The sequence below is a fragment of the Castor canadensis genome, chromosome 4 (genome assembly GCF_047511655.1).
Source record: "Castor canadensis chromosome 4, mCasCan1.hap1v2, whole genome shotgun sequence".
NCBI classification, from domain to species: domain Eukaryota; kingdom Metazoa; phylum Chordata; class Mammalia; order Rodentia; family Castoridae; genus Castor; species Castor canadensis.
In genome coordinates this window covers 107,064,657-107,083,613 of record NC_133389.1, presented here as the reverse complement: position 1 = coordinate 107,083,613, position 18,957 = coordinate 107,064,657, and the positions used below count along the sequence as shown (strand labels likewise).

The following is an 18,957-nucleotide window of genomic DNA, read 5'->3' as shown; positions in this document are numbered from 1 at the left end:
TCTTTGATCCAGTAAGTATGGCTGTGGTAAACACAACTTGTCTTACTCATCCAACCAATATTTTTGAAGACCTCCTATTTACAAGAATCTACACAGGAACCTTAGAGAAAGGTTAACTTGTCATCTCTGAGCAACAACATCAACAGTTTCTCCCTCTGCCAAGATCCTAGGAATGTCCACATTACCCAGTGCTCTGGATTACCGTGTAGAAAACCACAATTAAAACAAAAACAAAACCACATTGTGTGAGGGTGGGGTGAGTAACAGTTAACATCACAATTGAGCAGAGCCTTGATCAATTAATCACCCACCCAAGAAGAACATAAAATCATGGAACAAAGAATAGATAGATTGTGATGGGAGTCAGTGTGTCTTGGTACTGTGGTTTGAACTCAGGGCCTCATGATTGCTGGGCAAGTGCTCCACTACTTGAGTCATACCTTCAGCCCTTTTTGCTATCGGTCGTTTTCAGATAGAGTCTTGTTGTTTTTGCCTAGGCTAGCATCAGACCAGAATTCTCTTACCTTTTGTCTAGGCTATCGCTGAACCAGGTCTCCCTGCTTTTAGCCTCCCAAGTAGCTAGGATTGCAGGTGTGAGCCACCGTGCTCTGCATAGGTATGTTTTTCTTTCCACAAACTCAAGGTCCCGTGTGCAAGCACTGCTCAGGCCTTTGTACTTGGAGGCATGGCTGGGACCCTGTAGACTGAGTACCCTAGCAAAGAGCTCTGGACATGCTTTGTATAGACCTGAAGGAGAAGAAAAGGTATCTGCAAGAAAGGGAGAGAACAGCTTATAAATATGAAGGTTACTCTTAAGCAAAGGACAGTCTTGTAAGTGAGCGAATCACCCACCGACCCTGGGAAATCTGGGCTGTGTTCCTTCTGCAGTGTGGAAAAATGTAGACTTGGAGTGACAGGCTCAAATCCATTGGGAGTGTTCTGTGTCTTTGGACATTCTGTATGCACTTAGTCCACGAAATGCAGCTATTAATGTATTAAATTTATACCAAGGTCACTCTTCCCTTGTCTGATCCAGAAAGGACACTGACATTTTGAATGCCTCCTACTGCACAGCCCAGCATGGTAGCCACCATCTACATGTGGATGTTTATAATTAAATTAATTAACAGGAAATAAAATTTTAAAACTTTAATAATTAGATTAAAAATTCAGTAATGTATCAGTCTCTCTAGTCACATTTCAAGTGTCCCATCATCACTTGTGGCTTGTGACTACCATAAGTGGACAGTGTCCACAGCAGAATATTTCCATCATTGCAGAAAGTTCTGCTGGACAGCACTGGCTTAGTGTGTGCCAGCGTTGTGCTAGTACACTGATGTTCATATGTTATCTTCTTCATTCCCCAAAACAACCCCGAGCCAGGGTTTCACTCCTGTTTTGCACATGAGGAAGGAGTCTTGGAAAAGTCTAGTGTGTGGTGGCTCCACAGCACCTGGTGGCTTGTCCGTGTCCCATGGATGGACGGCTGAGCTAGCTAGTGGAGACCCAGGATGTTGGACTACAAAGGCCACCAGTTCCAACGACAGCAAGATTCTGTTTCAGTGTCATTGAATTTTGAAATCAAACGTTTGTATACCCTTCCTTCTTCTTGCTCTGTTTAATTTTATGTCTACATTCTAAAATTGCTCAAAAAGAGAAGGTTTGTTTCAGTTTTAAAAGGACAAGATAAGTAAGTCTAGCGATGGAAATGAGGGTGACTGAATATGGAAATCGGGTTTCTAATATTAGAGTGTGGCTAAAATTGCCCTCTGTAAATTTATTTAAAATCATCGAATTGTACACTTAAATTGTGTGAATCTTATGCTGTATAAACTATATCTCACTGAGCTGTCTTTCATTTTTTTTAAAAAAGAAGATGCATATCCTAGAACTCTGGGAAAAATGAAGTTGAATATTGACACGCTGCCAAACCTTTAATAGGGAATCAAAGATGAATTACTCAAATTTTCTGGATTTTCCCCATGATGGTTAAAAAAAAAAATGCTGTTCTATCTTGAATCAAACACCAGGAAACTGTAATGGCTTCATTATTGTCCCAATCTGCAAAGGAAGGAAACTGGGCCTCAGAAGGTTAAGATAACTGGCCTCAGAGCAACAGCCAAGAAGGACTGGTGGCAGCAGAAACCTAGCAGCATCTGACTCCAGAACCCATGGCTGTTCATCTACCCATGTCATGTACCGCCTCTGGGAATGAGAGACCCTTCTGTTGTTTCAGTAGATGTCACTTTCCTTCTCCCAGGAGACTAATTTTCCAATGTTTCTGCCAGTATTTTGTACTCAAGACTCATGAAAAGTGTGAGGCCACAATATTTTTCAATATTGAACACTAATAAAACAAGTCTGGCTGTTATGTGAATGGAAAGATACATGGTTCTTTCTTTTGATGTTCACTAGGATGCTTTATTTACTTATTTACTTATTTATTTTTTGAGACAGGGGTTTTGCTATGTTGCCCAGGGTGGCTTGTAACTCCTGGGCTCAAGTAACTCTTCTGCCTCAGCTTCCCAAGTAGCTGGGACTACAAGTGTGTACAATAACACCTGGCTAAGATGCATTCTCTTATAGCTTTTTAAATAACTGTATATACACATATACATACAACACTCTCTCTCTCTCTCTCTCTCTCTCTCTCTCTCTCTCTCTCTGACCATACTCAACTGTTGGTGAGATGGGGTCTTGCTAACTTTTTCTTGGGCTGACCTTCAACAGTGATCCTCCTGATCTCTGCCTACCAATTATAGGCATGAGCACAAGAACTCTCTGTTTTGAAGGATTTCAGAGTAGCTCTCTTTTTGGCAACGCACACATCTATGAAAGTCGTCCTGTATTTATCCCTTTTGTAGGTTCAGATTTTTTCCCCCAGTAGATTTGCACAGAGGAATTGAATTACAATTTGGTTAACAAATGTCTTTCCTCTGTAAAGGGCACTTTCAAAAGTGCTACATTATGTAGGTGGATTTGGACCCATTGCAAAAATTATTAAATTTATAGCATGTGTTCTGTGCAGTAAAAACAGTAAGAAAAAGGCTACATTTCAGTATGGGCGGGCTCAGAGGTCATGGCTCAAGTGGTAGAGCACTTACCTAGCAAACTTGAGACTCTGAATTCAAATCCCAGTACCACCAAAAAAATTTTTTTGCAATGGACTATTGTTCATGTATAACTGAGTTGAACATGCGTAGTATCTATTAATTCCTTTTTCAAATCAATGTAGAAACATCAGCACTAGGAAACGGAGCTAAGAAGGATTATTTTGAGCCTACTATTCCAGACCCTGGGCTAAGCATTTTAATATTAAATGCAACTCAGTGTGGGCTGCCAGCACTAGTGTTGAACTAACCAAGTTTAAATCACAGTTACCCCACTGCTGCAAGGATTCAGCATGATGAGATCTGCCAAGGGTCTATTTCTGTGCCAGTGCAGCAGTGAGCATCTGATGAATGTTAGCTGTCCATTGTGGTTCCCTCCATTTAGTCGTCTTTCACAGAGCAGCAGATTGACCCAGAGTGAGCCACAATGCACATAAAGGTTTTGGAAGTGCATTGTCTAGGCAGAATGTAGGACCAGAGCTTGCCTGGACCCTCTGACCAAACCCCTAACCAGGGCTTGGTTATTGTCCTCAGATGCCAGGAAAATCTGTGCTGGAATTTTCCTATGGTGGGAAAGACCACCCCTTTGCAGAAAGGCAAGGCTGCCTGAAAGGCAGCAAATTCACAGTAACTGTCTCTAAATTCAGAAAAACTTCCAAAGGGCCAGTTTCAACAGTCAACCATTTCTTTTTGTTTGTTTGCCATTTCTTAGAGTGCTTTTCCTCTTTTTTCCAATAGGTAGCAGTTCTCTACTATGTGGCTAGATCTATGCTTTCCAAAAATGCCTGAGTATAATTTATGAAATGTGCCAACCACACCAGTGCCATCAGTACCTCTACTGTGTAAATGTCATCCTCTATGCAAATACCAACTTCTAATACTAGCAATAAGGAAATTGTAAGGATGATATTCCTTTAGCAACCAGAAGGCAAGCCTCCAGGGTGATTTACCTTTTGGGGGGTAAGTTTTTAACTCAATGCTCTGTTTTTCATCTGTCCTAATGGCATTAGCACCAAGTGACACTGGGCACCCCAGTCCCTTGGCCACATCAGTCAGGTTGGAGTTCAGTGATGGTTAAACAGCCTTTCTGGATATGGATTTCAATTGTGAACATCCCTGTTTTTTATCCTCAAGGTGTTTTTCTGCTCAGTGTCCTATTGACTACATATGGGCTGCTGTAGGACAATGGTCAAACTTTTAATAGTGAAAGAATTCAGTAGTATTGACCTTGAAACTGGAAAATGGTTGTATTAATGTAGGATGCTGCTTTGTGTTGAGATCTTGGACACATTGATGATTTGTAACCCATGATAGAGGTACAATTTAGCTCTAGTAATAGGTTGAGTCTCCTTTTCCTTTAGCAATATGGTATGTTCAAAAACAAACATAAGTTCCACCAATGAGTATGGGCTTAATATAAAGATAGCACTAAACAAGAATTAGGGCTAAATATCATATCATTTTCCTTGCAGTTTACTTCCTAGCACTTAATCTAGTCAAAATATTTTCCTTCATCACATTGCTACCTTCGAAATAACTCAGACGCTTAACTATATTCTGCCATCTAAATTTATCCCTGCAATAAGGCACCAAGCGTGCGCATCAAATTCTATGCAAGTAACAGGAGCTCACCCCAGGGTACTGTTATGGCTGTGACAATTTAAGAAGCTTCCCATCACCTCACTTAAGCTATTCTGCGTTCTTTTCCCAGGGTTCAGCAGATTCCTATACAAGCAGGCCGTCTGACTCCGATGTCTCTTTGGAGGAGGACCGGGAAGCAATCCGGCAGGAGAGAGAACAGCAAGCAGCTATTCAGCTTGAGAGAGCAAAGGTGACTTTCTTCCTCTTCTTTGATTCACAACTGGCATGTTGCTGACCAGCTCAGCTGTCAGCTGCCCTTCCCCTGCCTCACTTTTCTCTGAGATACTCATTTCTTGATCGTCCTGATAGTGCTCCAGATTACAGAGCTCTCTGGTCCATTCACCCCTAAGAGAGGTTAGTAGCATCCTCAGGAGCCCATTTCCTGAAAACCTTCAACCTTTTATGTATGGTTTGGTGGTGAATTATTGGTTGTCTTCCAACTTAGCAGTGTCAATCTTGGCAGAGAGCCTTCTGCGGTACCAGCTCGTGCCCCTTGTTCTTGACTCTCTCTGTCCATTACATAGCCTTTATTACAGGTCACATATGTACTTTGCTCTGTGGGTCTCCCCATTGGTTCCTCTACTCTTCTATTTCTGGGTTTCAATATCTTACATCAAGTTCAGTATGAAGTTCAGAACTTTGTTATTGTTTTTGTTTGTTTGCTTGTTTGTTTGAGAAGGAGTCTCGCTAGGTTACCCAGGCTGTTCTTAAAACTCATGGGCTCAAATGATCTTTCTCCCTCAATCTCCTGAGTAACTGAGTCAACAGGTGTGCACCACCACACCTGTCTAAGTTCAGAACTTTGAACAACTCAGGCAAGTACAGCAAAGATGAGTGTTAAAGGTCATTCCCCAAATAGATCTTCAGATATCCCTCTCCCTGGGGACCCAGGAAACAGCAAGGAGCAGGTTGTGAATTTTAAAACCAAAAGAGTCACTAGAGATCTCCTATCTGATGTCTTTCTAACCTTTTTTTTTTTTAAAGCAGAGACCCCTTTGTAGAATGAAATATTTTGCACAATAACAACATGTGAGACAAGGGTTATGGCCAACCTCTTCTCTTACCCTCTGCAACAGACTCCTGTGGTTTTTCTTTATCTTTATCTTTTTTTTTGGTACTGGGATTTGAACTCAGAGCCTCATGCTTGCTAGGCAGGCACTATTACCACTTGAGCCACTCCTCCAGCCCCTAACAGACTCCTATGGTATGTGGATCCAGGCTCTAAATTTTAGAAGAAAAACTCAAGCCCAAATAAAGTGAATGCCTCCCTTTTATAGTTTTACAATAAAATTTTTTTTAAATGGTGAGAGGAGAATAAGGCAGGTAAATGAGGTGCCTCTGCTTCAACATCAATGGCATCTGTCTGTAGATGGAAGGGGGTTTTCAGCAGGGAGATTCCAACATAGGTCCTCCTCTGTGTGGGCCCTCCACTGTTCAGACCCTCCACTGTTGCTCCCCAGCCATATTCCCAGGACAAGTAACAAAGCAGTAACAATGCACCCCAGAATTTCAGGAACCTTGCGTCTCATATGTGGCCAATTCTTATCTGAAATTTTCTTGCAGAGTATGTTTTGTGCCCACTGTGCAGATGTTGGTGTTAACACCATTAGCTTAGGCTGGTGGCCTGCTTAGCCCTAGAATGCCGCACCTGTTCAGAACGCTTTGCTCAGAGGAATTTGCATAAAAAGAGTTTCCAGGCCAGTTTTTGTGAACTAGGGAGAAGATAATGCATGAAGCTAGGTGTGGTGGTTCACAGCTGTAATCTTAGTACTCAGGAGGCTGAGGCAGGAGGATCTCTAGTTCAAGGGCAGCCTGGACTACATAGTGAGACCCTGTCTCTAAAAGAAAAAAATGATGCATGAAGAACCCAGCCCATCAGCTTTAACTGAGACTGGCCCTTCTCTCCCCTGGCAGGGCAAGGTATTCTACTGCATAGAATTTTATAGGTTTTTCAGGTCTGAGGCTATTTTTAAAATACTTTTACCCACCCCCCCCCAACTTTTTCTTAGCACCTAGTACACCTTTTCGATATCCCAAAGTGGGAGGGTATCTGTTACCATTTCAAATAAATAACTTTTATGAGTAGACAAGAAAGCAGTCCATCCATCCCTCCCAGTACTTTAGGGGACCATTCTTCATTCAAGATGGTGGAAGGTACCACAGGAGACAGAAGATGGCTGGGCTGATGGGCTGATGGGCCTCAGTCATTTCAGAGTCATTTCTGCAGAGTTCTGGATATGGTCTGGTAATGTAAAACCCAGCTGATCCTTCTTTGGAAAGTAACTTCCCTTACTGCCTGGTACCATTAGTCATCTTATAATACATTTCAACAGGAAGAGTGCTCTTTCTTCCTCCCTCCCTTACTCCTTATTCGCGGTTCTATCTCTAGTCCAAACCTGTAGCATTTGCTGTGAAGACGAATGTGAGCTACTGTGGTGCCCTGGATGAAGATGTGCCTGTTCCGAGCACTGCCATCTCTTTTGATGCCAAGGACTTTCTACACATTAAAGAGGTAAATGTAGGCCATACTGCATCCCTTATCCTGCCGAGAAGCCAAAGCTGGGGATCAGCTGTGAACCAAACCAATTGGAGAGGAGATCTGAGGAGCTGCCAGTGTGGTGCCTATTTAATTTTCTGGGTCTTCCACATGCATTCATTCTCACCAAGATTTAAAAGCCTGAGATCATTGCCTACATTAGCACACAATTGCAACTTTGGATCATGGTCCACCTTTGAAATTGTAGGACAGATTTAGGGCAGATCTGTGCCCTGCTACTTACCTTTTTTTTTTTTTTTCCATTGTTGGGAATCAAACTCAGGACCTTACACATGCTTGGCAAGCACTCTGCCACAAAGCTATACCCTCGGCTCACCTTTTAATCACCTTGTGTAGCTACAGAGCCATAGCTCTATAGATCCAGCTTAGAGAAACAAGAGTTTGTTCCCAGGAAGGACCATTTGCAAAGGATGTTATAATTATAGACACTGGCTATAGTCCTGTGAACTGTGATCTTGGAACCAACAGTAGATTACATAATCATTCAAAGAGAGAGTTAAAGCTAAAAAAGGGCAGAGGATTCTGAGAAAACAGAGAGCTTAAGGGGTTGAACAGTATAAGAACTTGAAGCCCAGAATCTAGAAAGATTGACTAGTAACATCAAAAACTTACATTTATTCAGCCATGTACATTGAAATTCTGGTTTATGTCAGACCTTGTGCTGGGCAATGGAGGATCAGAAACAAGGATCACAGTTCCTTGGACAGGGAACTCTGAGTCTGGTGGGAGGAACACATATACATAGTTTCTGTATGGGATGACAAATTCTATTATAGAATAATTGGATGCATATTGTGGAAGTCCCAAGAAAGAGGAGGAAGGGCCATGTAGTGAGGAAGGATGAAGATTAGGGGACCAGGAAGCTCTCCAGGGGTGACGAAGCTGGGTGTGTGTGTGAGAGGTGGGGAGTCCAGGCTAGGGTGGGGAGCAGCATCTGGTGGAAGGAACAATAGTAAGCTATGCAGTGTAGCTGGAGGGCAGGGGTAGAAGAAATACAGAGCAGGGACCAGGTCAGAGAGGCAAGGGCCAGATTTAAAAAGGACCTCTTGACCCATGGCAAGAAGCCTCTCTTTATCACCAGAAAGTAGGCTGGGGAAAGAATCTGCAATCAAGCACAGATGTGACCAGCCTTGTGTGTTAGACTCTGATGGGCAAGTGAGCATTGCACAGGGCTGTTTGGACACCCTAGAGGCCAGAGAGAAATGAAGAAGGGGAGCAGCTTGGAGAGAGTCAAGGGGCAAATAAACAAGATTTGGAGATTTCATGTGGATGGGGTCAGTGGGGAAAGTGAGGGAGAAAGAAAGGTGGAGCAGCAGCAGCTTTTTCTAACTTGTTTGGAATGATAGAAAGGAGACTCGGCCTCAGGTATCAGCTATCAAAACAGAGAAGGTGGAGAAGGAAGCAGATTTGTTGCAGGGGTGACAGCATAGTGATCAATTTGCTTCAGGTCACACTATGTCTGAGGCACTGTGAACCTCCCCATGAAGATCCTTGAAAGGCCCTCACCCACATCATCTGGAGGCCAGAGGAGAGGAATTGGTGTGCTCTTTCTAAGTGCTTTGAGTTGTCGATGACCACACCACCCTGAGTGTGCCTGATCTCATCTAAGTGCTTTGAATTAAAAAGAACAATGGGTTTTGACCAGGGGAAGAAACTATAGGGTGAAGAAGTGCATTTATTATTTATTTATTCATTCATTCATTCATTCATTTTTGCAGTGCTGGGGATTGAACTCAGGGTCTTGCACATGTGAGGTGAGCACTCTACCATTGAACTATATCCGCAGCCCTGAACAAGTGCTTTTCAAATCTGATACACATTTTTTGCTTTTTAGGATGGGAAAGGCTTAAGCCCATTTTCCATAGTGAAATGTTGACCCTAGTAAAATATATTGGAGGGAAAACAGACAGCTAATCAAGTGAGAGGCTGGAGAAGAGGGCAGGAGGCAACATCCAGAGCCTGGGCACAGGGTACAGGCTGAGTGAGGAAGAAAGTGCTGCCGCCTTTGAACAACTTGTTCTACAGAGTTTTTGCACAGGACTGAGGGCATGCATTGGAAGATGTTCCCACTTGATCTTGCTGTGCTAGGAAGGAGGGGTTAGAAGTAGAATCTTAGAGAAAAGAGAGCATGAAGGAAGAACAGGAAAGGGAAACTTGAGTGTGGAGGTACCTAAAGAAAGTGACCAACATAAACACATCACTTAATGTCACAAGGACACCTACATTTACCATCCCCACCCCAGGCCAAAATGAGCCATGCCTGGTAAATATATAATCAAGACGGAAAAGCACTGTCTTTGAAACCCTGCATCCTGCAGCCCAGATCAGCAGCACGAAGCCCAGTAGGACTGTTGTCTGTGGATTGTGGAGATGAAGCCAGGGGTAGTAGGAAATTAGTTAGCGTGATAGACAGCACTCTCCACAAGGCTGACATGCAGCCAGTAGACTAAGGTGGTATGAAGTCAAAAGAGGTTTTTTCAAGGTGGGAACTGCTAAAGCGCCTGCACATGTTCATTTTGGTTTGGGGGTTTTTGTTGTTGGTTTGGGGGTTTTTGTTGTTGGTTTGGCAGTACTGGGGTTTGAACTCAGGGCCTGATGCACACTGGGAACATGATGCTTGTACCACTTGAGTCACTCCACCAGCCCTTTATTGCTTTAGTTAGTTTTTGGATAGGGTCTTGTGTTTGCTCAGGGCCAGCCTTGGACTGTGATCCTCCTTCCTTCCTGCACCTATGCCGCAGCATAGCTGGGACTACAGAAGCACATGCCGCAACTCCCAGCTTGGTGGTGGTGATGGGGGTCTCACTAACTTTTTTGCCCAAACTGGCCTCAGGCCATGATCCTCCTGATCCCCACCTCCCAAGTAGCTGGGATTACAGTTATGAATCACCATGCTCCCCCACCCTCCTTTTGGAGAAAGGATCTGAAGCCCAGGCTTGAAGTCCCAACCCTCCTGCTTCAACCTCCCAACCCTCCTGCTTCAACCTCCCAAGTGCTGAGATTGGAGGCATGCACTTCCATCATGTTGATGTTAACAACTGAGGGGGGCAGAAATGGATGAGAAGGAGAAATGGGCAGATGGGTAAAGTTTTTAAGTAGGCAGAAAGTAAGGAGATCCAGATCCCGAGTGGAGGGACTGACCTTGAAAGGGGAATGCTTACTCCTTGTGGCATTAAGGGAAAAGTTGAGTCAAGAGCAGACAGCTGAGAACCATGTTAATGCTGAGGAAGCATTCACTTGGTGGCTTCTACTTCCTCCATGGGGGGAAGGGAGGGAAGAAGAAGGGGTAAGGATATCTATATCTGCCTAGAAGACAAGGATCCTTGATCTGAAACATGTGCCCAGCATCTGAATGGTTGGTTACGACTCACCCTTTCTATCAAAAATGACCAAGCCACATTTATTAGTGACTAACACCCATTGTTTCCAAAGTAAGAAGTTCTCCCATGTTATGTACACGCTCACTCACCCAAGGGTTCCAACCTTGCTATAGTCTATTGCTTCCCTGCCTTCTTCCTTATATCAGTATTCTCTTTTTATTAATCATTATTTTAATTGGACATAATTAATTGGTACAGTGTGGTCATTTGATATGTATACAATATGTAAATCAGGGTAGTTAGCATTTCTCTTCTCAAACTTTTTTTAAAAGTTTTTGATTAACAATAATTGTACACATTGATGAGGTAGAGTATGATATTTCAATACATGTGTACTGTTAAAATCAGGATAATTAATGTTTCTAACTCCTTATCATTGCTTTGTGTTTGGAGCCTTGCAAGTCCTCTATCAATATTCTGACTTTTCTTATTGACAGCTTGTGAATCTGTGTGCTTGTTGATCAGGGACTTGCTTCCATCTGGCTGTTTGAGGTATGGTATTGAGCTGGCGAACTTATATAGATCAGAGACACTTGTTTTCAGATCTTGGAAGATCAGATAAGAAAAACTTCAGAAAGGGAAAGTGCTAATCCTTTTAGGGAAATCAAAATGGAAAAGATTGGATCACTACTAAAGTGACCTTTCCAGAAAGCTGGCAGAAACTCCCAGAATATCAACAACACAAATGAACACATTTCTATAATCAAGTTTGGGCCTTTTCTCTCATCCATCACCTGGAAGGTCGTCTCTTATGCACCGTTCTAAGTACTTTCTCAGTAATCAGAAGCTTGAAGGCAGAGAAAAACTACAGCTATGCTTGTCCAAATGATGATGGAATTAAGCTCTTGAATTTACATATCGACTTTCTCCTAAGTAGCTCAAAGAACTTTCACTCACCTTGAGTCAAACTTTCATTGTACTTTAGCTGCTTCCTAGAACCAAGTTAAACCATTTGCGGAAGTTGCATTGACCATTTTAGGAAACCCTTTGAAGGCCACTTGGGTACCATTTAACAAATTAGTATTCCAGAGGGCTAACTTAATTTCAGGAAGTAACTTAAGCCCTAGGAAACTATGACTCATGGACTGTTTTGTCCCCACCACAGTAAAATTTAAATTCCAGACCTGTGCACCAAAGATTCTTAAAGGGTCCACTTGCCTTTTCTTAATTACAAAATAAACAGGCCTGTTATTTCAGGTATGTTATCCTGAAATTAAAGGGAAAATGGGGGCCATCGGTGTGGTTTAAACAGTAGATTGCCTGCCCAGCAAGTGTGAAGTTCTGAATTCAAACCCCAGTATTGCAGAAAGAGAGAGAGAGAGGGAGAGAGAGGGAGAGAGAGAGAGAGAGAGAGAGAGAGAGAGAGAGAGAGAGAGAGAGAGAGAGATGGGAAAATGGGCAAAAACTAAGATTTAGATTGTTCAAGATTTTCTGTCAGATCAGCTCACATTCCTTTCAGTGCAGTGTCATTCTTCATGCTGTGCATGACTGTGTAGGATCTGTGTGCAGTACAAAGGCCAAATCCCACCATATCATTTTCTTTTGAGTGTGAGACTTACTCAGAATTACTCAAAGTTACTCAGAATCTCATGCTGCAGTGGTTCAATGAAACCATCCATTCTTCCTTCACAAGCTGTCAGTATCAGAGACAAGTAAATCCTACTTTCCTCTAAGCTAAGCAAAATGTCCTACATATAGTTACTATATTTTGAAGTATATGTATATATGAAGATACATACATTTATACATAAGTGTTCTTTTGCTCAACACTAATGAAGATAATAAAGGAAGTTTTTATAATCATCTCTTAAGGATTACAGTAGGATTACTATCTATTTTGTAGAAACGACCTCATGGAAACCTTCCCCTAAGACAGGTTGCTTGGATCACATTGCTTTCTGCCCTAGGATTCAGCAAGTCAGTAATTACAAATGCAGTTCTGCTGACCCATCAAATAAGGCCACGTTGGCAGAGTCTCATCCCACATTGGGTGAAACCTTTGTGTGCACCTGTGTCTCAAGTTTACATGTCATGAAACTCTATTTAAGTGGATATTTCGGAGCGCTTGTAGTTCAGGCCATTTGTAGGTTATTTCCAAAATTCTGCATATAAATACATAGTATGTTCAGATCTTGTAAAAGAGTAGGCTTCTTTTTCTTCAAATAGTAAGGTGGACCTTAATTTACAAAACTATATTTGAAAAAGTATAGACTACAAATAGCAATTTTACCTGAAAGTTTTTCACAGATATCAGAGTATTGAATGTATTTCATCTTAGATATTTCTGTCTTGTCTTTCAGTTCCATATACCTTCATTGATACAAATGTTACATGATAAAACCCATTCCTTAAGAATTGGTTAGAGCTTCTTGACAAGGACAAATGGAATCCAAAGTTAGGTCCTAATTTTAGTAAGGGCTGGCAAATGACAACCCACAGGTTCTGTCTGGCCCCTTCTCTTTGTAAGGAAAAGTTTTATTGAAACACAACCATGCTCATTTGTTTGTCTTTGGCTGTAGTTATTTGCACACTAGCAAGTAACTAGATTCGAATAGTTGGGCATAAAGATCTTATTGCCTGAACTTATTGCCTGAAAAGCCTAAAATACTATGATCTGGACCTTGACAGAAAAAACTCTGCAGAAGGTGAAAGTCTGTGAGCCTAAAATATTCACCATAAAGTAGCAAGTACATTATAATATAAATAGGTTTATATATAATATATACAATATGATCTAGTATAGCACATAAATAGTGTTTTGTTCTTTAGGACTCCTGAAATTAATAATTGGCATGTGAAGATAGGTGAATAACTATTTGATAGCAGTTTTTTTGTGCATTCCAGAAATACAACAATGATTGGTGGATAGGAAGGCTGGTGAAAGAGGGCTGTGAGATTGGCTTCATCCCAAGTCCACTCCGATTGGAGAACATAAGGATTCAGCAGGAACAAAAGAGGGGACGCTTTCACGGAGGGTGAGTCCCATCCTTTCTGCGAAAGGGTTCCTCCTTCCCCTTTCCTTCCTTCCTTCTTTCCTTCCTTCCTTCCTGGCTGCCTACCTGCCTTCCTTCCTCTCTTCCTTCCCTCCCTCCCTTTCTCACTTTCCTCTCTCCCCCTCCCCCCTCCCTCCTTCCTTCTTTCCATCCTTCCTTCCTTCCTTCCATGCTTCCTTCCTTCCTTCCTTTTCTCCCTCCCTCTTTTCCTTCCTTTCTTCTTTCTTGCCTCTCTCTCTGTCTCCCTTCTTCCCTCCCTTTCTTTCCTCCTTCCATCCTTTTTTCCTTTCTTATTTTTGTAGGGAAAGTGGATGATATTTTCAAGTTTGTTTATTCAATTTAAAAATGTCTGCTTTTAAAGTGAAAGCTATCTATCACTGTGGGGCTGTTTCTGAGGTTGACACAGCGTTTCAGATTTCACCATCCCCGCTGAACTCTGAAGCCCAGCACCCCCAGAATCCCCACGATCCACAGTGGTGAGTTTCTGAGGCTCAGCAAACCCTCCTCAGAGCCCAAGCTTTTCTCCGCAAGGGCCACGCAATACAGTGTTTCTCAAAACTGCGTGTGGGAGCTGACGTGGCCTGCCTGGCCTTGTGGCTTTTCTTGGTTCACTTCGAAAGACTGCTGAGTGGGCACAGAAGATGATAGCTCATGGACAGTACTGGGATTGCTTTCTGACCCCAGCTTCTGTGACACCTACTCCTCCCGGTACTGGAGTGAAGACACTGTGCAGGCCAGGTGTATCAGCCTCCAACGACCTAATGAAGCAGCTGCGTAGATCTCAGGCTGCAGGGAGGGAGGGTCCCAAGAATACATACACAGCTTGAGAAGTAATCCAGGGAAGAAATCTGAGTCATACTGAGCCTGCAGGTGCTGTGCTGCAGCCTGCGTTGAAGCAGGGTTTTGATGGCTTATAATCTTTGGAAAGTTCTCAAATAGAAGCAATTCTTATTTATTTACTTATTTATTTATTGAGACAGAGTCTTAATATGTAGCCCAGGCTGAGTTGGAGCTGCTGTTCATTCCGCCTCAGCCTCCCCAATGCTGGGATTACAGCCGTGCACCACCATGCCAAGCTGAAGCGGTTCTTTCTTACGACCCTCAACCTCTGTTTTCTTTGGGACCTTTGTTTATTTCAATAACTCTTAGTCTTTAAGGTCCCTTTTGCCTTTGTCCCAATGGGAACCTTTTCATTGGTAACAGGAAATCATAGAAGTACAGTTAGCCCCACTTTAATTATTAATCTTTTTTAGTATATAGCATGCCTAAACTGCTATGAATTATTAATCTTGCTCCGACCTCTCTAGGCTTTATGTCTTCCATGCTCGTCCTTAACACACCAGGAACACAAGGCTCTGCGTCCTGGCCTTTGCATTTGCTGTTTCTTCTTACATTTTCTCCAGATCACTTCTTCATCTGCTTCAGATCTTTGTTAAATGTCATGTTTCCAATGACCCTTTCCTGCCTACTGTATTTAGAATTGTACCCACTCTGCGTCTCCATATGCCCTATCCCTTTTCAGATACAGTTTTCTCTGTTGCATACTATTTTCAAAAATACTACATTATACATTTACCTATTTATCTTTTTCATCTCCTGATTTCTCCCTCTTGTGACTAGAATCACCTAATGTGACTGACTCATTAAGGGAAAAGATTTCGCCTCTCCCCAGTGTTGTTTTCCTAGCTTCTAGAACAGGGATACAGAATCAGTATTTGTTAAATAAGATAATAAATAAATTTTGTTCATTCTTTCAAAGTTTTATTGTTACTGTTAATAATATTCCACAATATTAAATTTTTTGAACTAAAAGCTTCCTTTGGGGCAGAAGCAATGGTAAAGCCAAGAGCTCACTGACAGGCTCTTATTTCATCACTATGGCAACCCTACAAGGAATAGGTAGCTTCTGCATCTAAAGATAGGGAAACTAAGGCTCAAAGACATACTGTGATGTGCCAAGGTCCCATAATAAGGCTGGGACAAGAAAGCAGATTTGTCTGACCACAGGGGTCATGCTCTTAATCTCTGAAAGGGAGGGACACATGCGAAGTAGGAAGGTAAACTCCTGAGGGCCTCTGTAGGTCCCAGGAAAACACACACGAGGAAACCAGCACTAATGAACTTGCATTTCAGGTCACAGACACTATCTTCTATGACCAGCTCCTTACTGTCTATTCTTAACTCTGACCCCACAGAATCATTTTTAAGAAGAAATAATTCTTCTTGGTCTTATTTCTTGCTTTGAGCTGTGTTTGGCTTCCACCTGGTGCGTTGGTGATTGGTGTTAGGAAAGCAAGCAGTTCACAAGAGCAGTCCTGCCAGGGATTCTTTTGTTCAATTCCTGCATTGAATACCTGGAAGACATATTTTTGCAAAGTATTTCTAGGTCCCTGTTAGTTTTTCACTTTCTCTAAGAAACGAGGTCAAAGAAAACATTTGAACAGATTCTTAAAGTTCTTCTCTGTAGCGGGATTTGGTGTGTTTTGAATTATTGAATAGAACGAAGGCCAAAGAAAGCTTTGTACTCTCAATTTCTATTTGTAAAGAGTCTGGGGAGTGAGTCTTAAGTTCCCTTCTGTATCCTAGGAAATCAAGTGGAAATTCTTCTTCAAGTCTTGGAGAAATGGTGTCAGGGACATTTCGAGCAACTCCCACATCAGCAGGTATGGGGTTTAGTTAAACTTTTTTTTAATGGAATAAATTTCTTTTTTAATATTGGAATATTCTTGCAAGAATTTTTGCTCATTTGGAAACAAATTAAAGGTTTTGATTTAACGCTTCTTTTATTTAAAATTTCTTTGCTCATTTCTTTTCTATGTTATTTTGATTAGACTTAAACAGTAATAATGATATAAAATTCAGACCATTATAATTTTGAAAAATTTGCCCCTACAGCTAGTAACTGTCCATTCCGTAAACCAATTTGCAACAAGTTAATTATTTTACCCAAGAATCCAAGAGACTTTAAGATGGTAAGGGCCAAAAGAATAAAAAAAGTTGTAGACTCTCAAGGCAGTGTCAGTCTCCACATGAAATGTGTGTGCAGTGGAGAATGGAGTAGAGCCCAGATGACATTGTCTGTCTGTTTGGAGAATAGACAGCTGAGCCCTGGAATCAATGGCAATGAAGGGTTGGGGTGGTTTAATATTTGTTGTATCTTTGAAAATTATGAGCTACTCATCCAGGAATTTTTTCATCCATCATATTCTCTGGATTCTGCAGGCTAATTTCATTCTGGCCTAAAACTGATGCTGCGTTGGAACATCTGGCACTACCAATTCAGAATGGCAGGTCCAAGGCTCAGTTCATGCATGTCAAAATTGGAATGGTTCTAGAAAAGTTCTGAAGATCTGGTCCTTGTTCATGAGAACCCTTCTTGATCTCTAGGCCTCTAAAGTAAACTACACTTCTAGGTTGCCCCCAAATAAGCAGGACCTGCTACTTTCATCAGATATTGAGTATGTTTTGTTTCACTCCCATTTGCTAAACATCCAGGGCATTGCATATTTTCACTATTCCAAACAAGAGAAAGAACAGGAATAACCAGCTACCAATTGGTTTGAAGTGTAAAAGTAACATTGTAGAAAAACATATATTAGTATTCTAGAAAATTGGTAAAAATGTCTGAAGACCTGCAAAATCATCTCACCAAAGTTACAAATACAAACAAACAAAACAACAACAACAACAAAACCCTAGTGATTGGGTGATAGTCATTTTTGCTCAAATTTTTACTCTTTCTTTTTATCTTATCTTATTAATCCAGCTTGTCCTCAGGCACACTGTGTGCTGTGTTCAGCACAGCAACAGCCCATGGTTAACAGCTGGCTAAAACCTTCTAGTGCTGTTATGAACACCTGTCTACCACCCAACTCAACATGAAGTCAGGATGTAAAGTCATTCTTCATTTATCTTAAAAAGTGACTTGTCCAGAATGAAACAATAGACTAGGACTTTACAGAGTAGATGACAGGACAGTGATGAGGATAATTACAGGGACAAAATGGGTACATTCTTCCATCTTTTAATCTCATGTACTGTCATTTACAGAGATTACGTATTTTGATATGGCTCTCATTATTGTCTTTTAGCAAAACAGAAGCAAAAAGTGGTAAGTTGTGTTTCCTTTTTAAACTTACTCTTAAGGTTCCTATACATACATGCTTGCAATACTCCATTTCAGTGACCCAAATGGCTAAAGAGTAAGGGATCAGCCTCCTCGGTGGGGACCCTCGGTGATCGTTTATTGTTCAACCTGAGAGTTATGAGTGTTGTGGTTGTGGAGGAGATATGCTCAACCTCACCTTGTCATGCATGTCAAATCATCTTTTTCAGACGGAGCACATTCCTCCTTATGATGTTGTGCCGTCAATGCGTCCGGTGGTGTTAGTGGGGCCGTCACTGAAAGGTTATGAGGTACAAATATCATCTGTTACTCTTCAGTACTTGACTGAGAATCCAGGAGACTGTCCTCTTGGGCTCTTGCTACTCCAGGGACTGTTTGCAGATAGGAACTCTTGGAAGGCAGCTCTCAGTATGTGAAGGCAGGTGGTACAACATGACCCTTGACCCTTTCTTTCCTGTCACACTGCTCATCTTTTATGCGTTACAGTGTTTAGAAATCGCCCCCTCAAAACATTTACAATGGGAAGTTCTGGTTAAAGAATTTGTCCCCGTGAAATTCAAGGAAAAGGATTTTGTTTGTCTCAGCCATTCCCTTTATTGTTAGAACAAGAGAATGAACAGCACAAAGGAATACATAAGCAGTCTTCCGGCAAACCGAAACCTTCGATGTACCAGCAAATCTCACCCTACTGGGTGCTCAAAACATTGGCATATTCCACCAAATGACTTTTGACTTATTTTAAAGGAAATATAAAGAAAAAAAACATTAAAAATCTTAGTGAACTGTGGAAATGAATTAAACCATTCCAAGTGACAAAGAAGAGTAGGGACTTCCATGTGTGACATTTCAGATGTTGCCATTTTGGCTTTGTGTTAGCATGGACAAAATCCGAAGGTGGGCCACCTCCACCCCACCATTACCACTGACCTAGAGCAATGTCAGACATGTAGCAGCATTTGGTGTGTATTTGTTGAATAAATTAATGGTTCTCTTGAGGCAGATCTAAGAATCTCATGTCTCTGTCTTCCTCTGAGTTGGAAATGTCAGATGATGAGCAGGAAAATGAGCTACAAAAATTCAGTCCTGAGCAGAGAGAATTTCCACCAACTTGCACAGACTGTCAGGACAGCTAGCCCAGGGCTGACATTGG

At 41.8% G+C, this 18,957-nt stretch overlaps 1 protein-coding gene across 8 annotated transcripts in view; it reads left to right on the top strand.

Annotated features, from left to right (window-relative positions):
- The window catches only part of Cacnb4 (calcium voltage-gated channel auxiliary subunit beta 4), a 257,548-nt gene that overhangs the window by 202,213 nt on the left and 36,378 nt on the right, over positions 1–18,957 (top strand). For 7 of the 8 annotated variants that reach the window (XM_074070785.1, XM_074070786.1, XM_074070789.1 and 4 more), the window contains 6 exons: positions 4,822–4,941; positions 7,141–7,263; positions 13,533–13,663; positions 16,268–16,344; positions 17,773–17,792; positions 18,017–18,097. In XM_074070785.1, coding sequence (XP_073926886.1) covers positions 4,822–4,941; positions 7,141–7,263; positions 13,533–13,663; positions 16,268–16,344; positions 17,773–17,792; positions 18,017–18,097 — 552 coding nt within the window. Of the gene's footprint in view, positions 1–4,821; positions 4,942–7,140; positions 7,264–13,532; positions 13,664–16,267; positions 16,345–17,731; positions 17,793–18,016; positions 18,098–18,957 lie in introns of those variants that run through there. The other variant, XM_074070792.1, reaches the window with a different exon arrangement.